General features: G+C 41.3%; 2 protein-coding genes across 11 annotated transcripts in view; both read left to right on the top strand.

Annotated features, from left to right (window-relative positions):
• Positions 1–27,360, top strand: part of LOC138681586 (uncharacterized) — a 1,359,044-nt gene that overhangs the window by 743,651 nt on the left and 588,033 nt on the right. Inside the window, exon 1 of one of the 10 annotated variants that reach the window (XR_011321939.1) lies at positions 17,173–18,152. The exons of the other annotated variants lie outside the window; for them this stretch is intronic. The gene's annotated coding sequence lies outside the window, so the exon portion shown is untranslated. Of the gene's footprint in view, positions 1–17,172; positions 18,153–27,360 lie in introns of those variants that run through there. 10 annotated transcript variants of the gene reach the window in all.
• LOC138680581 (uncharacterized) lies at positions 24,064–25,837 on the top strand. The gene is made up of 2 exons (XM_069767928.1): positions 24,064–24,717; positions 24,823–25,837. The coding sequence occupies exons 1-2, from the start codon at positions 24,365–24,367 to the stop codon at positions 25,703–25,705; spliced, it is 1,236 nt and encodes a 411-aa protein (XP_069624029.1). The 5' UTR covers positions 24,064–24,364; the 3' UTR covers positions 25,706–25,837.

Raw genomic sequence — 27,360 nt, 5'->3', positions numbered from 1 at the left:
AAGAGAACTGTGTGAAGACTTGAGAACCAAAATTGTTGAAAAATATCAAACAATCTCAAGGTTACAAGTCCATCTTCAGAGATCTTGATGTCTCTTTGTCCATGGACTGACTGTATAAGACATAATGTTTTTTTTTAGCCCAGGCAATAATTCACCCAAGCAAATCAGTTCATCTGGCAAATGTTCTAGTTCCTATAGATATTGTACTTTGTGATTTAAGTTATTAGAAATTAATTATAATCCTAAACCCAAGTGAAGATGAGGCTAAACAAGCTTCATCAATCCTGGAATTTGAAAGAAGCCTTAAAGGAAATGAATCTAAAAGCTTTTGCATATCTGAATGGCTGGCTGCCATTTTCTATCCCATTTCGAGTGAACCAAACCATGCAGGCAATGTTAAGAGTTTTAGCATTACACGTTATACTTCCATGTGTGATTGTCTTACACAGTAGTCTTTGAAATGTTGCTAACAATTACAGATTTCATTTCAGATACTTATGTAGAAGTTGGCCTTTTTCCTATAGTTCATGTACATAAAAAGAAAATATACCATTTGCAAAGCAATGAATGGTTTGGATGAATTAAACCTTGCTCTTCTGGGACAAATGGAGAAAAATCTCTTCATGAATGTTCAGGAAAAAAATAATTGTGGAAAAATGAAAATTTACAATGTAGTTATTGTGAACTGAAGAGCAAGAAAAAAGTTTTAATTATAGAAGTACATTTTTAATTATAAACAATAATAAAATGGGATTTTGTCATATCTGCTGATTGGAGTCACATTGCCAGAACTAACAGTAAGGCTTAAAATGTAGCTTAACTTTTTTATGCCAATTTTCAAACAACTGATTCTGTGGATTCTATAAATATATTTTTTCATTACAGTTGTTTGGTTTTCACTTAGCTTTCAATTTGACTTTGCTCTGTGCTACTAAAAAAATCTATGTTACTACTATTGACAGTATTATATTATTCAGATTTTGTACTTCAGGTGACATAATTCTTTGAAATAAAAATCATTATGGGCTTGAGTAATAAAAAAAACTATAATACAATAGTATAGTTCTCTAAACGGCCTGTGATTCTGATGTCTTTCATTAACACCTTTACCCCCGAGGGTGGTTTGAACCTTAATGACCGAGCCAATTTTTAAAAATCAGACCAGTGTCACTTTATGAGGTAATAACTTTGGAACGCTTCAATGGATCCCGGTGATTCTGAGATTTTTTTTTAATAACATATTGTACTTCATGATAGTGGTAAAATTTCTTCGGTATGACTTGTGTTTATTTGTGAAAAAAATGGAAATTTGGCAAAAATTTCGCAATTTTCCAACTTTGAATTTTGATGCCCTTAAATCTCAGAGATACAGTACAGACCAAAAGTTTGGACACACCTTATTTAAAGATTTTTCTGTATTTTCATGACTATGAAAATTGTACATTCACACTGAAGGCATCAAAACTATGAATTAACACATGTGGAATTATATACTTATCAAAAAAGTGTGAAACAACTGACATTATGTCTTATATTGTAGGTTCTTCAAAGTAGCCACCATTTGCTTTGATGAGTGCCTCCAGCCACTGTCCTCCCACATTGCTCCACTCAGCTTAAGGGTCATGCACATGTCCACATTTTTGGCCTCTTAATGTATCAGTGTGCACTAAATGCCTCTGACTCCAGCTAATAAAAATCAAATAAAATAGATGAGAAGTGTAAAACATTTAAAGAATATCTTATAAAAATTAGTGATGAGCGAATATACTCGTTACTTGAGATTTCCCAAGCATGCTCGGGTGTCCTCCGAGTATTTTTTAGTGCTCGGAAATTTAGTTTTCCTCACCTCAGCTGAATGATTTACATCTATTAGCCAGCTTGATTGCATGTGGGGATTTCCTTCCTACCAACGAGGCAACCCCCACATGTACTTATGCTGGCTAACAGATGTAAATCATTCAGCTGCGGCGCTGAAAACTAAAACTCCAAGTACTAAAAATACTCGGAGGACACACGAGCGTGCTCGGGAAATCTCGACTAATGAGTATATTCGCTCATCACTAATAAAAATTCTTACATCATGCAATTAGATCATGTATATATACACTGCTCAAAAAAATAAAGGGAACACTAAAATTCCACATCCTAGATATCACTGAATTAAATATTCCAGTTGTAAATCTTTATTCATTATATAGTGGAATGTGTTGAGAACAATAAATCCTAAAATGATCAACGTAAATCAAAACTAATATTTCACGAAGGTCTGGAGTTGGAATGATGCTCAAAATCAGTGCTCCTGATGAGGCGGCGGATGGTCTCCTGAGGGATATCCTTTCAGACCTGGACTAAAGCATCTGCCAACTCCTGGACAGTCTGTGGTGCAACGTGACGCTGGTGGATGGTGTCAGACATGATGTCCCAGATGTGTTCAATCAGATTCAGGTCTCGGGAATGGGCGGGCCAGACCATAGCTTGAATGCCTTCATCTTGCAGGAACTGCTGACACACTCCAGCCACATGAGGTCTGGCATTGTCCTGCATTAGGAGGAACCCAGGGCCAACCGCACCAGCATATGGTCTCACAAGTGGTCTGAGGATCTCATGGCAGTCAGGCTACCTCTGGCGAGCACATGGAGGGCTGTGCGGCCATCCAAAGAAATGCCACCCCACACCATTACTGACCCACTGCCAAACCTGTCATGCTGAAGGATGTTGCAGGCAGCAGATCGCTCTCCACAGTGTCTCCAGACCCTGTAACGTCTGTCTCATGTGCTCAGTGTGAACCTGCTTTCATCTGTGAAGAGCACAGGGCGCCAGTGGCGATTTTGCCAATCATATTGTTCTGTGGCAAATGCCAAGCGTCCTGCACGGTGTTAGGCTGTGAGCACAACCCCCATCTGTGGACGTCGGGCACCCAAACAGCAACAAACAAACAAAACAAGTCGAGGAAGTTTGATTTACTTGGAGTTATAGTCTTTTGTTTTAGTGTTCCCTTTATTTTTTTGAACAGTGTATATACACATGTGCTTCGCACACAATTAGAATATCATCAAAAAGTCAATTTATTTCAGTTCTTCAATACAAAAAGTGAAACTCATATATTATATAGAAAAATATTTAGAATTGAGAGTCCTCAGTGGTTGATACCTTTTAATGGCTAACTGAAAAGATGGTAACAAATTTCAAGCTTTCGAGACTATTCAGGTCTTTTCTTCATGCATAGACTAATACAAATTCTGAAGAATCACATATTTATACACAACACAGCAGAAAGATAATGTAATGGATAAGACAAGTGAGGTGAAGCAGAGCTATCATTATGGGAGAGGGGGATAAACAGTTATGTCCATAAATATTGGAACAGTTCATAGATAAGGAGTGTGAATGTTTTATTGTCCTCTGATTGGGGACTGGTTCTGTGTTGTGATGCCCCCACAATGTCTGAGGAGCAAATTCCTTAATTGATGCAGAAAGACATAAATCCACGTGACACATTAATTCCTGCACTGAGAGTGTCAAAGGTCATCATCAGCTTATACTCCCAGACCCTACTGTCTCTCTGAGATTTGAAATTACCCTTTTATACAAGTAATCTCATGTCCATGGTGCTGTGATCAGGGAGACAAAATGTTTTGCCATAGGTAGATCTATTCTTTTTTCTCTTATTGTGTTGCGATGACAGCTCATCCTTGTTCTCAGTTTTTGCCCTGTCTCCCCTACATACAGAACCCCAGTTGGACATTTAGTACAAATAATTAGGTACACCATGTTAGATGTGATGCAGCTGAAAGTACCTGGGATCTTGTAGTCCTGATGTGAATTGGGGATCTTTATCTTGTCCGTGGTCATTATAAATGGGCAGGTTTTACATTTTTTCTGGTTGCAAGGAAAGGCAGCTGTTTGAGAGGACAGGGGGCTGCTGACAATGATACTTCTTAGATTTGGGGGCTGCCTAAAACACAGTAGTGGGGGATCTGGAAAAATGGATTGTAAGTGGGCATCTATTTGTAGTAAAGGTTGTAATTAGAGTTGAGCGACTTTTACTTTTTTCGGATCGAGTCGGATTTCGCAAAACCCGACTTTGTCAAAAGTCGGGTCGGGTGAAATCGGCCGATTATTGCGAAAAGTCGGGGGTCGACTGAAACACGAAACCCAATGCAAGTCAATGGGGAATCAAAGTCAACAGTGAGTGGAGGACAGGAAAACACCTACAGTGCCCATTTTAATGCCAAAACATCGATTCTTATTATTTAAGCTTGTCATTCTTAATTTACTTTATAATAATAGTTAGGCATTGAAAACTGGGGGTCATTTGGTTAAAGTTGTGGGGGGTAGGGCTGGCTCAAGATTTTCGTGGGCCCAGGAAACGTGGAATACGTCACGGCGGTGGAGCAAGGAGAGGTAAGTATTTCAACTTTGCAAGTGCTGTGATCCTCAGAAAGCAGGGGGGTCCACTCGTTGGCACTGGCACAGGGCCCCTCATAGTATGGCGGTGTGTTTGACAGCGGGTGGCGCCTCCCACTGGCAGAGACACTTTTACGTACTATGAGGGGCCCTGTGCCAGTGACGTCGCCAACGAGTATGCCCCCCCACCTGATGAAGGAACCTGCACTTTCATCTGCACCTTCCTCTTTGTCCCCATTTAAGATGGTATAGTATGCGGGAAGGGGAACCTGACTTTCAGCAGGGTCAGATTCTGGCTGTGTAGAGTGCAAAAGGAATGTAGTGGTCTGGGTCAATTTACGAGCAGACTCATCTAGCAGTGGCTGGGCAATGGGCAGGATGAGGAAGAAACACATATATAGGCCCAAATAATAAAGTAGGCTAAATGCAGTTCAAAATTGGTAACAGGACTAAACAGGCGGCATTGCTTTGTTCAGTGTAGGACAACTGTAATGAGTGGCAGACACAGTTAGTAGGCCCAAATAATAAAGTAGGCTAAATGCAGTTCAAAATTGGTAACAGGACTAAACAGGCGGCATTGCTAGGTACAAGGGTAGACTCCTCTGCTGAGTAACAGACAGTGGTAGTAGGCGCAAAGTATTAACTGATCTAAATGGAGGCCAGGGCCCCTGTATATTTTAACTATCATCTATCATTTCAACAAATTTGTATTGGCATTGCCATTGAAGGATTTAACACCACAGACTACACAGTGGTGGACTAGGGAGAGGTAAGTATTGCAAGTGGTAGAGCACTGTAGAGCTGGGGGGGAACATTCTGTCGTGGGCGGCGGTACTGGCACAGGGCCCCTCATATTACGATGGTGTGACGGACGTTGGTTGTGCACCACCACCGTCAGAGACACTTCATTGTACTATGAGGGACCCTGTGCCAACACAATGTAACACAATGTAAGTGGCAGAAAGTGGCTGGCTGACATAGACAAACTAACAGGACTGAAGTATATCCACTTTGTGAGAATTTGAATCTTCCTTTTTTGGGGGGAGACTGAACCAAACCTCAGGCCCAGTGCATAAAACAACACAATGTACGTGGCAGAAAGTGGCTGGCTGATATACGACAAACTAACAGGACTGAAGAATATCCACTTTGTGAGAATTAGAAGCTCCCTTTTTTTGGGAGACTGAACCAAAACTCAGGCCCAGTGTATATAACAATGCAATCTAAGTGGCAGAAAGTGGCTGGCTGACATACGACAAACTAACATGACTGAAGTATATCCACTTTGTGAGAATTTGAATCTCACTTTTTTGGGGGGAGACTGAACCAAAACCCAGGCCCATTGTATAAAACAACACAATGTGGCTGGAAGATATATGAAAAAATACAAGGACTGTGGTACAATTTCAATCTCCCTACAATGATCTCAGGAAAAGTATGGCAGAAATAAAAAGGACTGCTGCACACAAAAGTCTGGACAAATAAACACGATATACCTGTGCAGAAAGGAGCAACAGGATTTTTGCTTTTAAAAAAGCAGTTGGTTTGCACAGCAGCGTGCAAACAGCAATGCAGCTATCAGGGAGCCTTATAATGCAGCCTAATAAGCTACAGAGATGATGCACAAAAATATAGCCTCCACTGTCCATGCACAAAAATGGTGGTGTTGGATAGTGGAAATCGCTACAGCACAAGCAGTTTGGGGGTTAATCTTCCCTCCCTAACTATATCCTTTCTGATGAAGCTGCAGCAACCTCTCCCTATGCTAAGATCGGCAAAAGTAAGATGGCGGCCGGCGTGCATGCCCCTTTATAGCCTCTGTGACGCCACAGAAAGCAAGCCAATCACTGTCATGCCCTTCTCTAAGATGTTGGGGACAGAGACCCCACACTCTGCGTCCTCCTTCATTGGCTGAAAAATTGCGCTGAAAGCATCATACGGAACGCGACTTTTGCATGCAGATCGCCGACCTCATGGCCGATCCCACACTAGGATCGGGTCGGGTTTCATGAAACCCGACTTTGCAGAAAGTCGGTGATTTTTGAATTTGTCCGATCCGTTTCGCTCAACCCTAGTTGTAATTTCTGTGCAGCTTCCCTTAGCACCTCCAGATTTGGATTGTAGGTGACTACTAGAGGCACCCGGTTATTTTTTTCTTTAGCTTTGTAATGTAGGAGATGATTCCTTGATATTCTAATTGCTCTTTTAATTTTGTTTTGAATTGTTCTTGGATGGTAGCCCTGATTCAAAAAGGTCTTTCTGAGGTGACCAGCGTGTTCATCCCTATCCATGGGGTTGGAACTTATACGATTGTATCTGATGGCTTGGCTGTAGACAATGGAGTTTTTTATGTATTTTGGATGGAAACTTACCCATTTAAGGTATGTTGGACAGTTGATTGGCTTCTGATACAGGGATGTTTCTATTTCATTGTTCTGCAGCTTAATGATGGTGTCCAAAAAGTTAATTTCTGTGCTGGAGTAGTTGAGTCTTAAGTTGATGGTGGTATGAAATTGATTAAACTGTTCATGGAACATCTTTAGCTGTGGCTCAGACTCCGTCCAGATGATTAAAATATCATCAATGTAGCTGTAGTAGGCCAGAGGCCAGATGGGACATGAGGACATAAAGTCACTTTCAAACTTGGCCATTAAAAGATTTGCATACTGTGGAGCCATTTTACTTCCCATTGCTGTGCCAGTCTCCTGTAGATATATCTTGTTGTCAAATTCAAAGTAATTGCGAATGAGTGAGGATGAATTTTATAAGTTTCACCACAGAATCAGCACCAGTTTCTGTGTTTTTCAGGAAGAATTTGCAGGCATTTAATCCATCCTGGTGTGGGATATTAGAGTACAAAGGTTCCACATCCATGGTGGCCAGGATGGTTCCTTCTGGTAGAGGACCTATTGCTGCTAGTTTATTCAATAGGTCAGTTGTGTCCTGATTGAAGCTGGGTGTATCCTTTACCAGTGGTTTAAGAATGGTCTATTGGTGATGAGTGGCTTGACACAAGTAATGCGACACTTGTCCTTGATACGTCTGTGTGTGGTGGCTCTTGAAGCAATGACTCCAGCAGCAGTCCACTCCTTGTGAATCTCTCCTAAATTTTTGAATAGTCTTTTCCTAACAATCCCATCAAGGCTGCAGTTATCTCGGTTGCTTGTGCACCTTTTTCTACTACACTTTTTCCTTCCACACAACTTTCCATTAATATGCTTGGATACAGCACTCTGAACAGCCAGCTTCTTTAGCAATGACCTTTTGTGGCTTACCCTCCTTGTGGATTGTGTCAATTACTGCCTTCTGGACGTCTGTCTGAAACAGACTAATGGACCATTTTAAATGTTTAGGAAGCTTTTGCAGTGTTTTTTGTTAATTATTCTAATGTACTGAGATAATGATTTTTTGGGTACATCGGATTGCTCTAATAAATCACTAGTCAGGTCAGTTTTGTGCCATACATGGTTGTACTGTACAGTATACCTATGTGATCTTTTCAGCAACATAAACCTACAGTAAACTAGTGGGGAGCATGAAAGGGGCAGCACTGAAGTAGTAGGGTATTTCACACATTATTACTGGTTCTTTTACTTTTTAATACATGGTTTCTTCTCAGCACATTTTTTTTAGTCCAGGTAACCAATTAGAGTATTCAATTTATGTCAGGTGATCTGAATGGAAAATAATTAACCGCTTAAGGGTTGTCCACTACTTTGTGCTTTGTTTGCATTATTTATAAGCCTTGATAATCACAATTTCAGCCAACAAACAATTGATATATTCTTAATTACAGTAGTTTGGCAGATAAAAAATATTTTTGAAATCCAGTGTCTAAATGTTAAGCAGCCATTTGGTATTAGAGGAAGGCAAATTAGAAGCCTTTGAACTTTGTGGCCATCATTTTCTCACTGTTGGGAAATTCCTAACCACTAGGGAAGTGGGATAAAATTATCTCCCTATTCTTAAAGTGAAAACTGCTTTGTGATGTTTTTAAGCTACAGATAGATTCTGTCACAAGTCATATGATAAGACAAACTGTTTTCCTAATGATCTGATAATTTGCAAATATGGGGAACGAGGAGACTTCAGGTCGAATATAATTTCTTTCTGAACTCTGTTATGACAGCAAAACTGATCTGGTGGCTGAAAAAAGTGTACATAGTAATTAGTCTATGCCATTCACTCAACAGCTCATTACTCATGTAGTAAAATCGTGTGTCATGTATCTGAAGCCCAGGGCAGCTAGAGCAAAGTCGTTTTTTCTGTGCCAAACTGTATATCAGCCAGCATTTATTTGACAGTTCGTTACAAGAAAACTTAGCTTTGTTGGAGCCACAATTCAGGTTTATGTGTCTCCTTGTGAAAAAAAACCCTGAAACCCGTAATCTGTACAGCTGCTCGAAACAGTTTGTGTTGTGTCAACATTGTAATCGTATATCCCAAAGATTTGATTTAGAACATGTGCCAGGAAAAAGAGCTGAAAATATCATTGAATAGAAATGGCCCTGACCAAGGAAAAGCTTGATGCTGCAAGTGAAAGAGATATTGTATTAACCATAGGGACAGAGATATTGTCATGATGCCGCATGCCAGCATATTTTTGGTTGCACCGTCGTGTCCCACTTTCTCACATTCATACCCAAGTGGCACAAGAAACCACTAACTTGACAATTAGTCTCTTGGTGTGACAAGATGTCAGATGTAATATGCTACATAAGTGTTTCCCAACCTTAGGGCACCTCGGCTAGAAAAAAAATCTCATGGCATTCCAACCATTTTTTTTCATTTTTTTAAAACTTGAATAACAAATTCCTACAAATGACTGCTAACATCAATATTTTACTTAAAAATAGCAAATTAATGAATACAAAAGTCTGTGGTCTGCTTTTTGAGACTCATTCTTAATTTGTCTTCAATAGAAATAAATGATGTCTTTATGTCGAGATGGGAGGATAGTATGAATCGAATGCCAGAAATTAGCATACTGAATGTCCTGAATAGAAAGAAAATATACTCCCTGCCCGTATATGCAAAAAATACTGTGTCCCCTGAATAGAAAATATAGTGGCCCCTCTGAATATACAAATAATATACTGTGTCACCTGAATAGAAATTTAACTGGCCCACCTGTCTGTACAATTAATATACTGCCCCCCCAATATGCAGTAAATATACTGTTATCCATGAATATGCAATTAATATACTGAGCTCCTAAATAGGCAATTAATATACTGCCCCCTGAATATGTAACTAATATACTTGGCCCCTTGAATATGAAATTTAATATACTGAGCCCCTTAATATGTAACTAATATAATAGGCCACTGCATATGAAATTAATATACTGGGCCACTAAATATGCAATTAATAAAAAAAAATTAAAAAAAAAAAATAAAAAGGTGAACTTTGATTATAAGAAAATATGTATATAATATGCTCCTGATTATTAAAAGATTTGTACAGTGCCATGTAAAAGTTTGGGCACCCCTGATCAAAATTATTGTTATTATGAACAGTTAAGAAAGTTGAAGATGAAATGATCTTTAACCCCTTAATCCCATATGACGTACTATCCCGTCGAGGTGGGGTGGGCCTTAATTCCCACCGACGGGATAGTACGTCATAGCGATCAGCCGCGCTCATGGGGGGACCGCGGCCGAGCGCGGCCGGGTGTCAGCTGCCTATCGCAGCTGACATCCGGCACTATGTGCCAGGAGCGGTCATGGACCGCTCCCGGCACATTAACACCCGGCACACCGCGATCAAAGATGATCGCGGTGTGCCGGCGGTGCAGGGAAGCATCGAGCAGGGAGGGGGCTCCCTGCGGGCTTCCCTGAGACGATCAGTACACGGTGATGTACTCACCGTGTACCGAGCGTCTTCTCCCTGCAGTCCCCGGATCCAAAATGGCCGCAGGGCTGCATCCGGGTCCTGCAGGGAGTACTTCCGGGTCAGGAGCAGGCTGCAGCTGCAGCTCTAATCCTGCCTGGCTGTTTGTCAGATCACCGATCTGACAGAGTGCTGTGCACACTGTCAGATCAGTGATCTGTGATGTCCCCCCCTGGGGCAAAGGGAAAGAGTAAAAAAAAAAATTTCCACACATGTAAAAAAAAAAAAAATTCCTAAATAAAGAAGAAAAAAAAATATTATTCCCATAAATACATTTCTTTATCTAAAAAAAAAAAAAACAATAAAAGTACACATATTTAGTATCGCCGCGTCCCTAACGACCCAACCTATAAAACTGTCCCACTAGTTAACCCCTTCAGTGAACACCGTAAGAAAAAAAAACGAGCCAAAAAACAACGCTTTATTATCATACCGCCGAACAGAAAGTGGAATAACACGCGATCAAAAAGACGGATATAAATAACCATGGTACCGCTGAAAACGTCATCTTGTCCCGCAAAAAACGAGCCACCATATAGCATAATAACCAAAAAAATAAAAAAGTTAAAGTCCTCAGAATAAAGCAATGCCAAAATAATTATTTTTTCTATAAAATAGCTTTTATCGTATAAAAGCGCCAAAACATAAAAAAATTATATAAATGAGATATCGCTGTAATCGTACTGACCAGAAGAATGAAACTGCTTTATCAATTTTACCAAACGTAGAACGGTATAAAAGCCTCCCCCAAAAGAAATTCATGAATAGCTGGTTTTTGGTCATTCTGCCTCACAAAAAATCGGAATAAAAAGCGATCAAAAACTGTCACATGTCCGAAAATGTTATCAATAAAAAAGTCAACTCGTCCCGCAAAAAACATGACCTCGCATGACTCTGTGGACCAAAATATGGAAAAATTATAGGTCTCAAAATGTGGAGACGCAAAAACTTTTTTGCTATAAAGAGCGTCTTTTAGTGTGTGACGGCTGCCAATCATAAAAATCCGATATAAAATATGCTATAAAAGTAAATCAAACCCCCCTTCATCACCCCCTTAGTTAGGCTAGGTTCACATTGCGTTACTGGGTTAACGCTAACGGACAGCGTTGCACGGCGGAAATGTCGCAATTATCGCCGTGCAACGGGTCCGTTAGCGCACCCATTGACAGCAATGTGATTTTCGGGTGTAGCGCATCGCTAGGGTGTGCCATTTTTGGCTCGCGCAAGCAAGGTGCCGTTCTTTTGTGGTGCGCCTCGGACGCTGCTTGCAGCGTCCGCGGCGCGCCCGAGGTCCGATCCCCGATCTTCCAGAGCGGGGACGTTAACGCGACCACTAAACGCGACACCTAAATAGACATTGCGTTAGCGCAATCCACTAGCGCTAGCGCTAAACGGATTGCCCTAACGCAATGTGAACCTAGCCTTAGGGAAAAATAATAAAATTTTAAAAAATGTATTTATTTCCATTTTCCCATTAGGGTTAGGGCTAGGGTTAGGGCTAGGGTTAGGGTTAGGGCTAGGGTTAGGGCTAGGGTTAGGGTTTGGATTACATTTACGGTTGGGATTAGAATTAGGGGTGTGTCAGGGTTAGGTGTGTGTTTAGGGTTACCGTTGGGATTAGGGTTAGGGGTGCGTTTGGATTAGGGTTTCAGGTAGAATTGGGGAGTTTCCACTGTTCAGGCACATCAGGGGCTCTCCAAACGCAACATGGCGTCCGATCTCAATTCCAGCCAATTCTGCATTGAAAAAGTAAAACAGTGCTCCTTCACTTCCGAGCTCTCCCGTGCGCCCAAACAGGGGTTTACCCCAACATATGGGGTATCAGCGTACTCAAGACAAATTGGACAACAACTTTTTGGGTCCAAGTTATCTTGTTATCCTTGGGAAAATAAAAATTTGGGGGGCTAAAAATAATTTTTGTGGGAAAAAAAGGATTTTTTATTTTCACGGCTCTGCGTTGTAAACTGTAGTGAAACACTTGGGGGTTCAAAGTTTTCACAACACATCTAGATAAGTTCCTTGGGAGGTCTAGTTTCCAATATGAGGTCACTTGTGGGGGGTTTGTACTGTTTGGGTACATCAGGGGCTCTGCAAATGCAACGTGACGCCTGCAGACCAATCCATCTAAGTCTGCATTCCAAATGGCTCTCCTTCCCTTCCGAGCTCTGCCATGCGCCCAAACAGTGGTTCCCCCCACATATGGGGTATCAGTGTACTCAGGACAAATTGGACAACAACTTTTGGGGTCCAATTTATTCTGTTACCCTTGTGAAAATACAAAACAGGGGGCTAAAAATCATTTTTGTGAAAAAAAAAAGGAATTTTTATTTTCACGGCTCTGCGTTATAAACTGTAGTGAAACACTTAGGGGTTCAAAGTTCTCACAACACATCTAGATAAGTTCCTTGGGAGGTCTAGTTTCTAATATGGGGTCACTTGTGGGGGTTTGTACTGTTTGGGTACATCAGGGGCTCTGCAAATGCAACGTGATGCCTGCAGACCAATCTATTTAAGTCTGCATTCCAAATGGCGCTCCTTCCCTTCTGAGCTCTGCCATGCGCCCAAACAGTGGTTCCCCCCCATATATTGGGTACCAGCATACTCAGGACAAATTGGACAACAACTTTTGGGGTCCAATTTATTCTGTTACCCTTGTGAAAATACAAAACTGGGGGCTAAAAAACAATTTTTGCGAAAAAAAAAAATTATTTTCACGGCTCTGCGTTATAAACTGTAGTGAAACACTTGGGGGTTGAAAGCTCTCAAAACACATCTAGATGAGTTCCTTAGGGGGTCTAGTTTCCAAAATGGTGTCACTTGTGGGGGGTTTTAATATTTAGGCACATCAGGGGCTCTCCAAACCAACATGGCGTCCCATCTTAATCCCAGTCAATTTTGCATTGAAAAGTCAAATGGCGCTCCTTCCCTTCCGAGCTCTGCTATGCGCCCAAACAGTGGTTTACCCCCACATATGGGGTATTGTCGCACTCAGGACAAATTGAACAACAACTTTTGTGGTCTAATTTCTTCTCTTACCCTTGGGAAAATAAAAAATTTGGGGCGAAAAGATCATTTTTGTGAAAAAATGATTTTTTTTATTTTTACGGCTCTGCATTATAAACTTCTGTGAAGCACTTGTTGGGTAAAAGTGCTCACCACACATGTAGATAAGTTCCTTAAGGGGTCTACTTTCCAAAATGGTGTCACTTGTGAGGGGTTCCAATGTTTAGGCACATCAGGGGCTCTCCAAATGCAACATGGCGTCCCATCCCAATTCCAGTCAATTTTGCATTGAAAAGTCAAATGGCGCTCCTTTCCTTCCGAGCTCTGCCATGCGCCCAAACAGTGGTTTACCCCCACATATGGGGTATCATCGCACTCAGGACAAATTGCACAACAACTTTTGTGGTCTAATTTCTTCTCTTACCCTTGGGAAAATAAAAAATTGGGGGCGAGAAGATCATTTTTGTGAAAAAATATGATTTTTTATTTGTGGGGGTTTCAATGTTTAGGCACATCAGGGGCTCTCCAAACTCAACATGGCATCCCATCTCAATTCCAGTCAATTTTGCATTGAAAAGTCAAATGGCGCTCCTTTCCTTCTGAGCTCTGCCATGCGCCCAAACAGTGGTTTACCCCCACATATGGGGTATCAGCGTACTCAGGACAGATTGTACAACAACTTTTGGCATCCATTTTATCCTGTTACCCTTGGTAAAATAAAACAAATTGGAGCTGAAATAAATTTTGTGTGAAAAAAAGTTAAATATTCATTTTTATTTAAACATTCCAAAAATTCTTGTGAAACCCCTGAAGGGTTAATAAACTTCTTGAATGTGGTTTTGAGCACCTTGAGGGGTGCAGTTTTTAGAATGGTGTCACACTTGGGTATTTTCTATCATATAGACCCCTCACAATGACTTCAAATGAGATGTGGTCCCTAAAAAAAAAATGGTGTTGTAAAAATGAGAAATTGCTGGTCAACTTTTAACCCTTATAACTCCCTAACAAAAAAAAATTTTGTTTCCAAAATTGTGCTGATGTAAAGCAGACATGTGGGAAATGTTACTTATTAAGTATTTTACATGACATATCTCTGTGATTTAAGGGCATACAAATTTAAAGTTGGAAAATTGCGAAATTTTCAAAATTTTCGCCAAATTTCCGTTTTTTTCACAAATAAACGCAAGTTATATCGAATAAATTTTATCACTACCATGAAGTACAATATGTCACGAGAAAACAGTGTCAGAATCGCCAAGATCCGTTAAAGCGTTCCAGAGTTATAACCTAATAAAGGGACAGTGGTCAGAATTGTAAAAATTGGCCCGGTCATTAACGTGCAAACCACCCTAGGGGCTTAAGGGGTTAAAAGGCCGAAAATAAAAGATGACCCATTTCCTTTGTATGTTAGGCAAAAAAGCTAAAAAGAAAGATTATATATATAATTACTTTCTCATCCCTCCTTGAGGTGGTTGCTCTAGCTCTCGGGTCTTGGGAGTTTGAGGGTTCTGCGCAGAATCTTAGTTGTTCCCAGCATTGCGCTTAAGAGTTCAGATGTTGCTCCTTGGATCTGTTGTAGCCATTCTTCCAACTTAGGGGTCACTGCTCCAAGTGATCCTATCACCACTGGAATCACAGTTGCCTTCACCTTCCGCATCTTTTCCAGTTCTCCTTTGAAGCCTTGGTATTTCTCCTACTTCTCATATTCCTTCTTGTTTATGTTGCTTTCCCTTATCACTGCCACATATATTATCATTGCTGTCTTCTGATCTTTGTCTACTATCACAATGTCTGGTTGGTTAGCCAACACCTGCTAATCTGTCTGGATCTTAAAGTCCCACAGGATTTTAGCCCTTTCATTCTCCACAAGGTTTTCTGGGGTCTCCTGCTACTTGATTGTAGTAGGAGACTGCCACTTGATCCTGCTACTATGTGTTGGACTGTTTTCGAGGCCTCTTTGCATAGTCTGCGCCTTGGGTCTTGTCTCATATAGTAGATCCCTGCTTCTATGGATCTGGTACTTAACGCCTGTTCTTCTGCTGCTATGATTAATGATATATATATATATATATATATATATACAGCTCTGGCAAAAATTAAGAGACCACTGCACAGTTTTATAAAAATCAGCTCCTCTACATCTCTGACAGCCATTTCATTCCAGTGTCCGATGAATTCCAACCAGAGGACATTTCATTCTACCTAATGTGCTTCTGATTAGGTGATCACCTGAGCCAAATCTTATTTAATGAAGGAAAGTATATAAAACCATGCGGTGATGTTCACAATCCTCTTGCAATAGGACAATCTGGATGCCAAAGCAGTGCTAGTAATATCCCAAAAGTAATAGGAATGAAAAAACAACTTTTAACCGTGCGAAAGGAGTTGAAAAGAAAAGTCTTCAGTGAGGAAAAGAAGGGCTCAATTCTGGCTTTACTAGCAGAGGGACACAGTGAGCATCTTGTTGCCTCCATCCTTAAAATTTCTGAGACGGCAGTCCATTACAACAAGGCCAAGCAGCAGACATTGGGGACAACAAAGCTACAGACTGGCAGAGGGCGAAAACAACTCTCCACTGACCAGAATGACTGTCATCTTATTCGAATGTCACTCAGCAACCGCAGGATGACATCAAGTGACCTACAAAGTAAATTGCAAATGGCACCTAAGGTGAAATGCACAGCAGGAACAGTTCATAACAGGCTTGCTCTTAGAGGCAGGGCTCAAGTCATGTAAAGCTAGAAAAAAGCTTTTCATCAATGAGAAGCAAAGGAGAGCTAGGCTGAAGTTTGCCAAAGACCATAACTATTGGACCATAGAGGACTGGAGTAAGGTAATCTTCTCTGATGAGTCTAATTTTCAGCTTTGCCCAACACCTGGTTATCTAATGATTAGACAGAGACCTGGAGAGGCGTACAAGCCACAGTGTCTTGCACCCACTGTGAAATTTGGTGGAGGATCTGTGATGATCTGGGGATGCTTCAGCAAGGCTGGAATTAGGCAGGTTAATCTTTGCGAAGGACGTATGGATCAAGCCGCATACAAGGTTATCCTAGAAAAACAGTTGATTCCTTCTGCTCAGGCAATGTTCCCCAACTCCGAGGAGTGGTTTTTCCAGCAGGACAATGCACTATGCCACACATCTAGGTCAATCATTGTGTGGATGAAGGACCACCACATCAAATTCCTGTCAGGGCCAGCCCAATCTCCAGACCTGAACTCCATTGAAAACCCTGGAATGTAATCAAGAGGAAAATGGATAGTCACAAGCCATCAAACAAAGAAGAACTGCTTAAATTTTAGTACCAGGAGTGGCATAAGGTCACCCAAAAGCAGTATGAAAGACTGGTGGAAAGCATGCCAAGTCGCATGAAAGCTGTGATTATAAATCATGGTTATTCCACAAAATATTCATTTCTGAACTCTTCCTGAGTTAAAACATTAAATGTATTGTTGTTTCTAAATGATCCTGAACTTGTTTTCTTAGCATTATTTGTGATCTGCAAGCAATGCATTTTTTTTTTATTTTGAACATTTCTCATTTTCTGAAAACAAATACAAAATGTATTGCTTGGAAATTCAAAGACTTGTTGTCAGCAGTCTATAGAATAAAAGAGCAATTTACATTTTACTCAAAAATATACCTATAAAGAGAAAAAACAGGCAAATTGAAAATTTTGCAGTTGTCTCTTAATTTTTGCCAGAGCTGTATATATATTAGGGGCGTTCATTAAAGTTTTCCCTGAACCACTTCTATTTTTCACAGGACGCTGAAACTGAACATGTGTAATGATATAAGTCTCTATAGGTTACGTGCCAAATTATAACTCAAAACTGATAATGGTCTTGATTTTACAGGTGGTGTGAGGTTTGATAATGGACCCAGTGAAATACAGAGCAGTCATCAAGTTCCTTTACTTGAAAGGTCGCTCACCAAAGGAAACGTTCGATGAGAAGAAAAAGGATTATGATGATGATTCCCTATCATATGATGTAGTCAAGAACTGGAATCATCAATTCAAATGTGGTTAGACTTTAGTGCAAACAGCTCCAATTCCAGGGCAACCCCAATCTACTATTGATGAACACACCATTCAGCAAGTGGAGGTCACCATTTTGGAAACCTGCTGCGCAGCCATTCACCATCTAGCCCAAAATGTCAAGATTAATGTGGGGTCCATGGAAAAAATCATCTAAGACCATCTTTACATGCATATGGTATCCACTCGCTGGGTTCCTCGGCTGCTCACACCTTTTCAGAAGCAGGAACGAGTCGAATGTTCTCAGGCTCTATTGACGATGTGCCATGGAAACCAGGAGGACTTTTTCAACAGACTGATCACACAAGATGAACGCTGGGTCCATCACTATGATCCTGAGACTGAACTCCAGTCGATGCAATGGAAGCATCATGACTCATCGCCCCCAAGGAAGGCCCAACACTCAGCAGTCAAGGTCATGCTCACCGTATTTTGGGACCAGCGGAGTAGTATTGATGGATTTCCTAATAAAGGGTGCCGTGATCACTGGGGCATACTATGCTTCACTGCTACGGAAATTGCGGAAAGCCATCACAACCAAGAGACGTGGCATGCTCACCAAAGGTGGCCGCTTTCTGCAAGACAATGCACCAGTTCACAACTCACATGTTGCCCAAATTGAAGCATAGTACTGTGGCTTTGAAATTCTACTGCATCCCCCTTATTCACCCAACCTCGCACCATCGGACTTCCACCTCTTTCCAACAATTAAGTTATTTTTGAAGCGCAAACATTTTCCATATGATGAGACTCTCATTTCCAAAGTCAAGATGAGGCTTTCAGAGCTTCCTGTTGACTTCTACAAGCGAGGTGAGTACCGTTGCTTAAAGAGATGGGAGAAGTGTGTGTCCCTAGGTGACACCTATGTAGAGAAGGACAGGAAGTGGGTCAGGGGAAATCTTTAATGAACGCGTCTTGTGTGTATATATATATATATATATATATATGTATATATATATATATACTAGCTGAAGAGCCCGGCGTTGCCTGGGCATAGTAAATATCTGTGGTTAGTTATAGCACCTCACGTCTCTTATTTTCTCATCATGCCTCTCATTTTCTCCCTTACACCTCTCATTTTCTCCCTTATACCTCTCATTTTCCCCCTCACTCCTCTTATTTTCCCCCTCACTCCTCTCATTCCCCCCTAACACTTGTCATTTCGACCTCACATCTGTCATTTTCCAATCACTCCACTATTTTCCCTCACTCCTCTCATTTTGCACTCACACCTTTTCATTTTCACCTCACACGCCTCATTTTCACCTCAGTATATACATGTTTGTCATCTCCCTTATATATAGTATACACCTGTATGTCTTCTCTTGTATATAGTATATACCTGTATGTCATCTCCCCTGTAAATAGTATATACCTGCTGTATGTCATCTCCTCCTGTATATTGTATATACCCATGTGTCATCTCCTCCTGTATATATTATATACCTGTATGTCATCTCTTCTGTATATACTATATACCTGTATGTCATCTCCTATATATAGTATATACCTGTATGTCATCTCCTGTATATAGTATATACCTGTATGTCATCTCCCCTGTATATATTATATACCTGCTGTATGTCATCTCCTCCTCTATATACCTATGTGCCATCTCCTCTTTTATATAGTATATACCTGTATGTCATCTCCTCCTGTATGTAGTATATACGTGTCATCTCCTCCTGTATATAGTATGTACCTGTAAGTCATCTCCTCCTGTATATAGTATATACCTGTGTATCATCTGCTCCTGTATATAGTATATACCTGTGTGTCATCTCCACCAGTATAGAGTATATACCTGTGTGTCATCTCCCCTGTATATAGTATATACCTGTGTTATCGCCCTTGTGTATAGTATGTACCTGTATGTCATCTCCCCTGTATATAGTATATACCAGGTTGTCATCTCCTCCTGTATATAGTATTTACCTGCATGTCATCTCCTCCTGTATATAGTATATACAGTGGGGCAAAAAAGTATTTAGTCAGTCAGCAATAGTGCAAGTTCCACCACTTAAAAAGATGAGAGGCGTCTGTAATTTACATCATAGGTAGACCTCAACTATGGGAGACAAACTGAGAAAAAAAAATCCAGAAAATCACATTGTCTGTTTTTTTAACATTTTATTTGCATATTATGGTGGAAAATAAGTATTTGGTCAGAAACAAACAATCAAGATTTCTGGCTCTCACAGACCTGTAACTTCTTCTTTAAGAGTCTCCTCTTTCCTCCACTCATTACCTGCAGTAATGGCACCTGTTTAAACTTGTTATCAGTATAAAAAGACACCTGTGCACACCCTCAAACAGTCTGACTCCAAACTCCACTATGGTGAAGACCAAAGAGCTGTCAAAGGACACCAGAAACAAAATTGTAGCCCTGCACCAGGCTGGGAAGACTGAATCTGCAATAGCCAACCAGCTTGGAGTGAAGAAATCAACAGTGGGAGCAATAATTAGAAAATGGAAGACATACAAGACCACTGATAATCTCCCTCGATCTGGGGCTCCACGCAAAATCCCACCCCGTGGGGTCAGAATGATCACAAGAACGGTGAGCAAAAATCCCAGAACCACGCGGGGGGACCTAGTGAATGAACTGCAGAGAGCTGGGACCAATGTAACAAGGCCTACCATAAGTAACACACTACGCCACCATGGACTCAGATCCTGCAGTGCCAGACGTGTCCCACTGCTTAAGCCAGTACATGTCCGGGCTCGTCTGAAGTTTGCTAGAGAGCATTTGGATGATCCAGAGGAGTTTTGGGAGAATGTCCTATGGTCTGATGAAACCAAACTGGAATTGTTTGGTAGAAACACAACTTGTCGTGTTTGGAGGAAAAAGAATACTGAGTTGCATCCATCAAACACCATACCTACTGTAAAGCATGGTGGTGGAAACATCATGCTTTGGGGCTGTTTCTCTGCAAAGGGGCGAGGATGACTGATCCGGGTACATGAAAGAATGAATGGGGCCATGTATCGTGAGATTTTGAGTGCAAACCTCCTTCCATCAGCAAGGGCATTGAAGATGAAACGTGGCTGGGTCTTTCAACATGACAATGATCCAAAGCACACCACCAGGGCAACGAAGGAGTGGCTTCGTAAGAAGCATTTCAAGGTCCTGGAGTGGCCTAGCCAGTCTCCAGATCTCAACCCTATAGAAAACCTTTGGAGGGAGTTGAAAGTCCGTGTTGCCAAGTGAAAAGCCAAAAACATCACTGCTCTAGAGGAGATCTGCATGGAGGAATGGGCCAACATACCAACAACAGTGTGTGGCAACCTTGTGAAGACTTACAGAAAACGTTTGACCTCTGTCATTGCCAACAAAGGATATATTACAAAGTATTGAGATGAAATTTTGTTTCTGACCAAATACTTATTTTCCACCATAATATGCAAATAAAATGTTAAAAAAACAGACAATGTGATTTTCTGGATTTTTTTTTCTCAGTTTGTCTCCCATAGTTGAGGTCTACCTATGATGTAAATTACAGACGCCTCTCATCTTTTTAAGTGGTGGAACTTGCACTATTGCTGACTGACTAAATACTTTTTTGTCCCACTGTACCTGTGTGTCATCTCCCCTGTATATAGTATATATGTGTGTGTCATCTCCTCCTGTATATAGTATATACCTGTGTGTCATCTCCTCCTGTATATAGTATATACCTGTATGTCATCTCCTCCTGTATATAGTATATACGTGTGTCATCTCCTCCTGTGTATACCTGTAAGTCATCTCCTCCTGTATATAGTATATACCTGTGTGTCATCTCTTCTGTATATAGTATATACCTGTGTGTCATCTCCTCCTGTATATAGTATATACCTGTGTGTCATCTCCTCCTTTATGTAGTATATATCTGTGTGTCATCTCCTCCTGTATTAGACCGCGTTCACACGTTATTTGATCAGTATTTTTACCTCAGTATTTGTAAGCTAAATTGGCAGCCTGATAAATCCCCAGCCAACAGGGAGCCCTCCCCCCTGGCAGAATATATTAGCTCACACATACACATAATAGACAGGTCATGTGACTGACAGCTGCCATATTTCCTATATGGTACATTTGTTGCCCTTGTAGTTTGTCTGCTTATTAATCAGATTTTTATTTTTGAAGGATAATATCAGACTTGTGTGTGTTTTAGGGCGAGTTTCATGTGTCAAGTTGTGTGTGTTGAGTTGCATGTGGCGACATGCATGTAGTGACTTTTGTGAGATGAGTTTTGTGTGGCGACATGCGTGTAGCAACTTTTTGTGTGTCGAGTTGCATGTGACAGGTTAGTGTAGCAAGTTGTGTGCAGCAAGTTTTGCGCATGGCGAGTTTTGCACATGGCGAGTTTTGTGTGGTGCATTTTGAGTTTTGTGTGAGGCAACTTTTGCATGTGTTGCAACTTTTGTGCATGTGGCAAATTTTCCGCGTGTGCAAGTTTTGCGTGTGGCGAGTTTTCCATGGGGTGAGTTTTGCACGTGTGGCGAGTATTGCGTGAGCCTAGTTTAGCATGTGGCGAATTTTGCGCGTGGCGAGTTTTGAGCGGCGACTTTTGTGTTTCGACTTTTATGTGGCGAGGTTGGTGTATGTGTGGTGAAATGTGTTCTGAGGGTGGTATATGTGTTCAAGCACGTGGTAGTTTGTGGCGCCTTTTGTGTGTGTGCTCATATCCCCGTGTGTGGTGAGTATCCCATGTCGGGGCCCCACCTTAGCAACTGTACGGTATATACTCTTTGGCGCCATCGCTCTCACTCTTTAAGTCCCCCTTGTTCACATCTGGCAGCTGTCAATTTGCCTCCAACACTTTTTCTTTCACTTTTTCCCCATTATGTAGATAGGGGCAAAATTGTTTGAATTGGAAAGCGCGGGGTTAAAATTTCACCTCACAACATAGCCTATGACGCTCTTAGGATCCAGACGTGTGACTGTGCAAAATTTTGTGGCTGTAGCTGCGACGCCTCCAACACTTTTCCTTTCACTTTTTCCCCATTATGTAGATAGGGGCAAAATTGTTTGGTGAATTGGAATGTGCGGGGTTAAAATTTCGCCTCACAGCATAGCCTATGACGCTCTTGGGGTCCAGACGTGTGACTGTGCAAAATTTTGTGGCTGTAGCTGCGACGGTGCAGATGCCAATCCCGGACATACACACATACATACATACATACACACATACATACACACATACACACATACACACATTCAGCTTTATATATTAGAGATATATATATACATATATATATATATATATATATATGTATAAATATACCATATTTCTCAGATTATAAGACACACTTTTGTTCCCCCAACTTTTGGGGGAAAGTGGGGGGTGTATCTTATAATCTGAATCTGTGTGCTGTGCTGTAGAGGAGAGGGGCAGCTCTGAAGTGGTGTCAGGAGGCTGGGGTGGGCTGCCTGCCAGCTGCTGAGACAACAGGAGGTCTCATGCTCCCGCTTATTAGCCTCATGTAATATTCACTGCACCCGCTGTCCATCACTGACACTGAAGCTGGGCAAGTTGATTCACAGGGGAGCAGGGAATATTATATGTGCTGCATCTCCCCCCTCCCATCATGGATATGGCAACCTCTTATACTCTTATATGCCCCCCTGTGCTGCTGGCAGGGACATGCCCCCCCATGCTGCTGGCAGGCACATGATAAAATAACAAACACTCACCCAGGGGGGCATGTGTCTGCCAGCAGCACAGGGGGCATATAGTGACCGGGGGGGCATGTGCCTGCCAGCACAGTGGGGCATATAGTGACCCGGGGGGGGCAAGTGCATGCCAGCAGCACAGGGGGCATATAGTGACCTAGGGGGGCATGTGTCTGCCAGCAGCACAGGAGGGCATATAGTGACCTAGAGGGGCATGTGTCTGCCAGCAGCACAGGAGAGCATATAGTGACCTAGAGGGGCATGTGTCTGCCAGCAGCACAGGGGGGCATGTGCCAGCACAAGGATGGGTGTTATATAGATACCAGGATGAGGGACATATGATTTGTGAGACGGACACTGGCATTATAAGACAGACCACCATTTAACATAAAAAAATATTTTTTTCTCTTTTTCTTTACCAAATTTGGGGGTGCATCCTATAATCAGGTGCATCTTGTAAAGCGAAAAATACGGTATATATAGTGAGCCCTTGACCAAAAAACAGTGATAACAATAAAAAATAATAATTGTGCTAGTTACACTTTATACTTTGCAAACTCCACTTGTGGAAATAAAAGTGCTTTTATATGCAAACTGCCTGCTTTTATACTGTGATATATCCTTTTAGATTTCCCCTAATTATGATGGCTAACTTACTGTGTTATATCGGTATACAGCATTATTCTGTTTTTTTTTTAGCTATATCAACACTCATAGATGATGCTTTTATGAGTATAGAACGAAGATGACAAAAGATGATGATAAATGCAAATATGTTCTTGGTTTCATAAGGTAGCAAAATGAGTTTTAAATATATAAGAGAATGCAATGAAATGTAGACATTAGTGTGACATAGCTAAGAAAACGTAGCTTCCATGCTCAATTTTGGCAGTTCTCCAGATATGTAATCTCTGAATCTTTTAACAGTAAATAGTTTTGTAAGAATTTTTGTTTTAAACAGAGCAGTGACTTAGCATAACGTACATATTGCTCCTTTATGGAACATGTCACATTGATAATGCAATCCGATCAATAGGCATCATGTTAGAGTTCTTTCACACTTCAGTTGTGTGGCGTCAGTTAGGTCCGACATCGTGGCGGATCGACGGATCCGTCAAATTTGGTGGAAAAACGGTTCTAACGGATCCGTTTTTTTGACGGATCAGCTGCCCCGATCCGTTTAAAAAACGGATCCGTTAGAACCGTTGCGACCGTTTTTACATCCGTTGTAACCGTTTTTTGACGGATCCGTTTTTTAAAAGGGGAGGATTTCAATGTGATTGGCTACTGGATACTACTGCAAAACTATATATAGCGTGTATTTACACCACATCTTTGAAAGGTTGTAGAGAAAGTGGCAGAAATGGAAGGAGTCCTGGCGAACATTGCAAAGATCTATGCGGATTTTACTTTTGAGGCAAATCAGTTGGCAGTCAGCGTTCGAGAGAGGGAGGAACAAAGACTGCGCATCCTACGGCAGCGGCGGAAGAGAAGGCTGTGGATCCATCCCATCACAGCACAACGTATGACCCGTGGTGTTTATTCCACGCTTTACATGGAACTAAGGGAAAACCCTCAAAAGTTCTTCAATTATGTGAGGATGAGAGCTGAAAATTTCGAGTTTTTATTAGGCTATGTGGAAGACTGTATACGTAGACGAGACACCCAGATGCGATTCTCAATATCACCAGCAGTGCGTCTCATGGTGACTATTCGGTAAGTAATTTTTTTTTTTAAATGATTCTCATTCATCAGACTTATAACTGTAATGTTGTTTTTTGAATTTTTTTATTAATTATTGTCTTTTCGTTTTGTTAACAGATTCCTTGCAACTGGAGAGTCGTTCTCATCCCTCCATTTTCAGTATCGACTTGGGATATCCACCATCTCGGGGATCATCAGAGATACCTGCCGGGCATTGTGGGAGTGCCTACAAGTGGAATACATCCCAGAGCCATCACAGGAGAGGTGGCTGGAGATCGCCCAAAATTTTCATCAAATTTGCCAGTTTCCAAATTGTGTTGGAGCAGTTGATGGAAAGCACATACGGATCGTCAAACCTTCAGGCTCTGGATCACAGTTTTATAACTATAAGAAGTACTTCTCTATTGTGTTGATGGCCATAGCCGATGCACAATGCAAGTTCATCGCTGTTGATATCGGTGCGTATGGACGCGCAAATGATTCACAAATCTTTAAAAATTCACCAATGGGGCGCCGTTTATATGGAGAGACATTTGATTTTCCGCCCCCTAGACCTCTCCCTGGAACCACTAGTCCACCATTACCATTTGTTTGTGTTGGAGATGATGCCTTCCAGCTTTCCCCACACTTGCTGAAACCCTTTGGAAGTAGTGGACTGACCCAGAGGAAGAAAATTTACAATTACCGCTTAACCAGAGCACGAAGAGTAGTGGAATGTGCTTTTGGCATCTTAACTGCCAAATGGAGAGTCCTGCTAACTGCAATTAAACTGCAGACTGAAACTGTCGATGATGTGGTCAAAGCGTGCGTTGTCCTGCACAATTTTGTTTTATCAAAAGAACAAGTTTCCCTGGAGGATAATGTTTCTGAAAGCACCTTACGGGATTACCAAAACCCCACTTTTCGCAGTCCAGTAGCAGTCTCCAGAATGCGGGACAGTTTTGCAGACTACTTCATGTCTCCTGCAGGATCAGTTGACTGGCAGTATGAAATGGTGTAAAAAAATTTTTCTTTTTACACTTGTAAAAATACCATTTTTTGTTTGCTTACAAAATCTTTGTACTTTAATGCAGCATTGTATGTTTTGCAACGGTACCCTTTAAACACTGTTATTGTTACTATTGCCATAACCTTGGTGATTTAAAAACTTTACAAAAAAAAATGGGGAGCCTGCTTGTGTACGTCTTGGCTCAGTACCTACTACAGTACCTACAGTGCCAACTTATTTTTGATTTCCCCCACCACAAAAGAAAAAAAAAATTCTACCGTCAAACTTGATGCACAAGCTGCCAAACCCTCTACCTCCTTTTTCCCCACAAAAAAAAACCCCAAAAAATCCCTTTAAAACAACACCAAAACTACTTAGAACTTGATATGCGCAATGCGCATGCTGGTAAAACCCACCTAAACAAAGTTTAACCTTATAAAAAATGTTCCTCATTCGAAATTAAAATACCAATCCCCAAAATTGTTAATTATGATTACCCTACAGTTTGTATTTTCTAAAACCAGATAACATATTCTATAGCAAAGATTTGCATTACACATTTGTATATATAACCTTTACTGCATGTTTACCCAATATTACATTTATCTTGAAATGAGACTACTGACAGTTTTGTGAAATTTTTATTACTATATTTTTTTAAATTTTCTTTTTTTTAGGGTACAGTAGGAGCTACACTGCTCTTTATTTGAAATACAAGTATATTATGGAAAACAACAAAGATGCAGAACACATCACACATCATTTATACACACACACAAAACAAATTTTACACCACAGCTATTCAAAATACCAGCATAGTATGAAAAACATATAAACAGGGCAGGCAGGCACACGCACGCACGCACGCACACACACACAGCCACCTTCTGTCTGTCCCTCGGCACTCTGCTTCTCTGCCCTGTGTAAGCACAGCGGCCGGAAAGCAGAGTGGTGACGTCACCGCTGTGCTCTGCTTTACGGCTGGCTGGCGCTTACAATGCAGAGAAGCACAGCACGGGGACAGACAGCGGAATTTACCTTTTTTTTTTTACTTTTACACTGGTAACCAGGGTAAACATCGGGTTACTAAGCGCGGCTCTGCAGTTAGTAACCCGATGTTTACTCTGGTTACCGGCATCGTTGGTCGCTGGAGAGCTGTCTGTGTGACAGCTCTCCAGCAACCAAACAGCGACGCTGCAGCGATCCGGATCGTTGTCGGTATCGCTGCAGCGTGTGACGGTACCTTTAGTAAATACATCAAAAATCAACATTAACCAATATGGCATTGACAAATGCACATGCAACCAACAAGATGCACACAAACATACCTGCAAGCAGAGTCATAACGCAAGCATAACACATGAACAGGCGTAATATTGACGAAGGCATAATAAGGTGCAGGCACATGAACACATACATACAAAAGCACACAGCAGTACAAAAATACACACACACACGGCCATCAGTCCTCCAGCTGGAGCTTGATATATTCACAGTGGCAGGCCTCGGGGTGGATCTGGACTGTAGCAGGGCACTGGCTGTTGCAGGACGACGGCAGGCCTCAGGTTGGATTCAGGTTTTAAAAGCTCTTGCTGTACTCAGTACGTCATACACAAATGCGCACACACACACACACACACACACACACATGCACGCTGGATGTCAGT

The sequence above is a fragment of the Ranitomeya imitator genome, chromosome 5, assembly GCF_032444005.1.
Source record: "Ranitomeya imitator isolate aRanImi1 chromosome 5, aRanImi1.pri, whole genome shotgun sequence".
NCBI classification, from domain to species: domain Eukaryota; kingdom Metazoa; phylum Chordata; class Amphibia; order Anura; family Dendrobatidae; genus Ranitomeya; species Ranitomeya imitator.
Note: the sequence above shows the minus strand (reverse complement) of the source record. Positions and strands in the feature narration are given on the sequence as shown.

Bases quoted from the DNA above. Each gene is read 5' to 3' on its own strand.
- LOC138680581 (XM_069767928.1), top strand. From the start codon at position 24,365: ATGGAAGGAGTCCTGGCGAACATTGCAAAGATCTATGCGGATTTTACT. The intron at 24,718-24,822 runs GTAAGTAATTTT...TTTTGTTAACAG, and splicing joins CGTCTCATGGTGACTATTCG to ATTCCTTGCAACTGGAGAGT.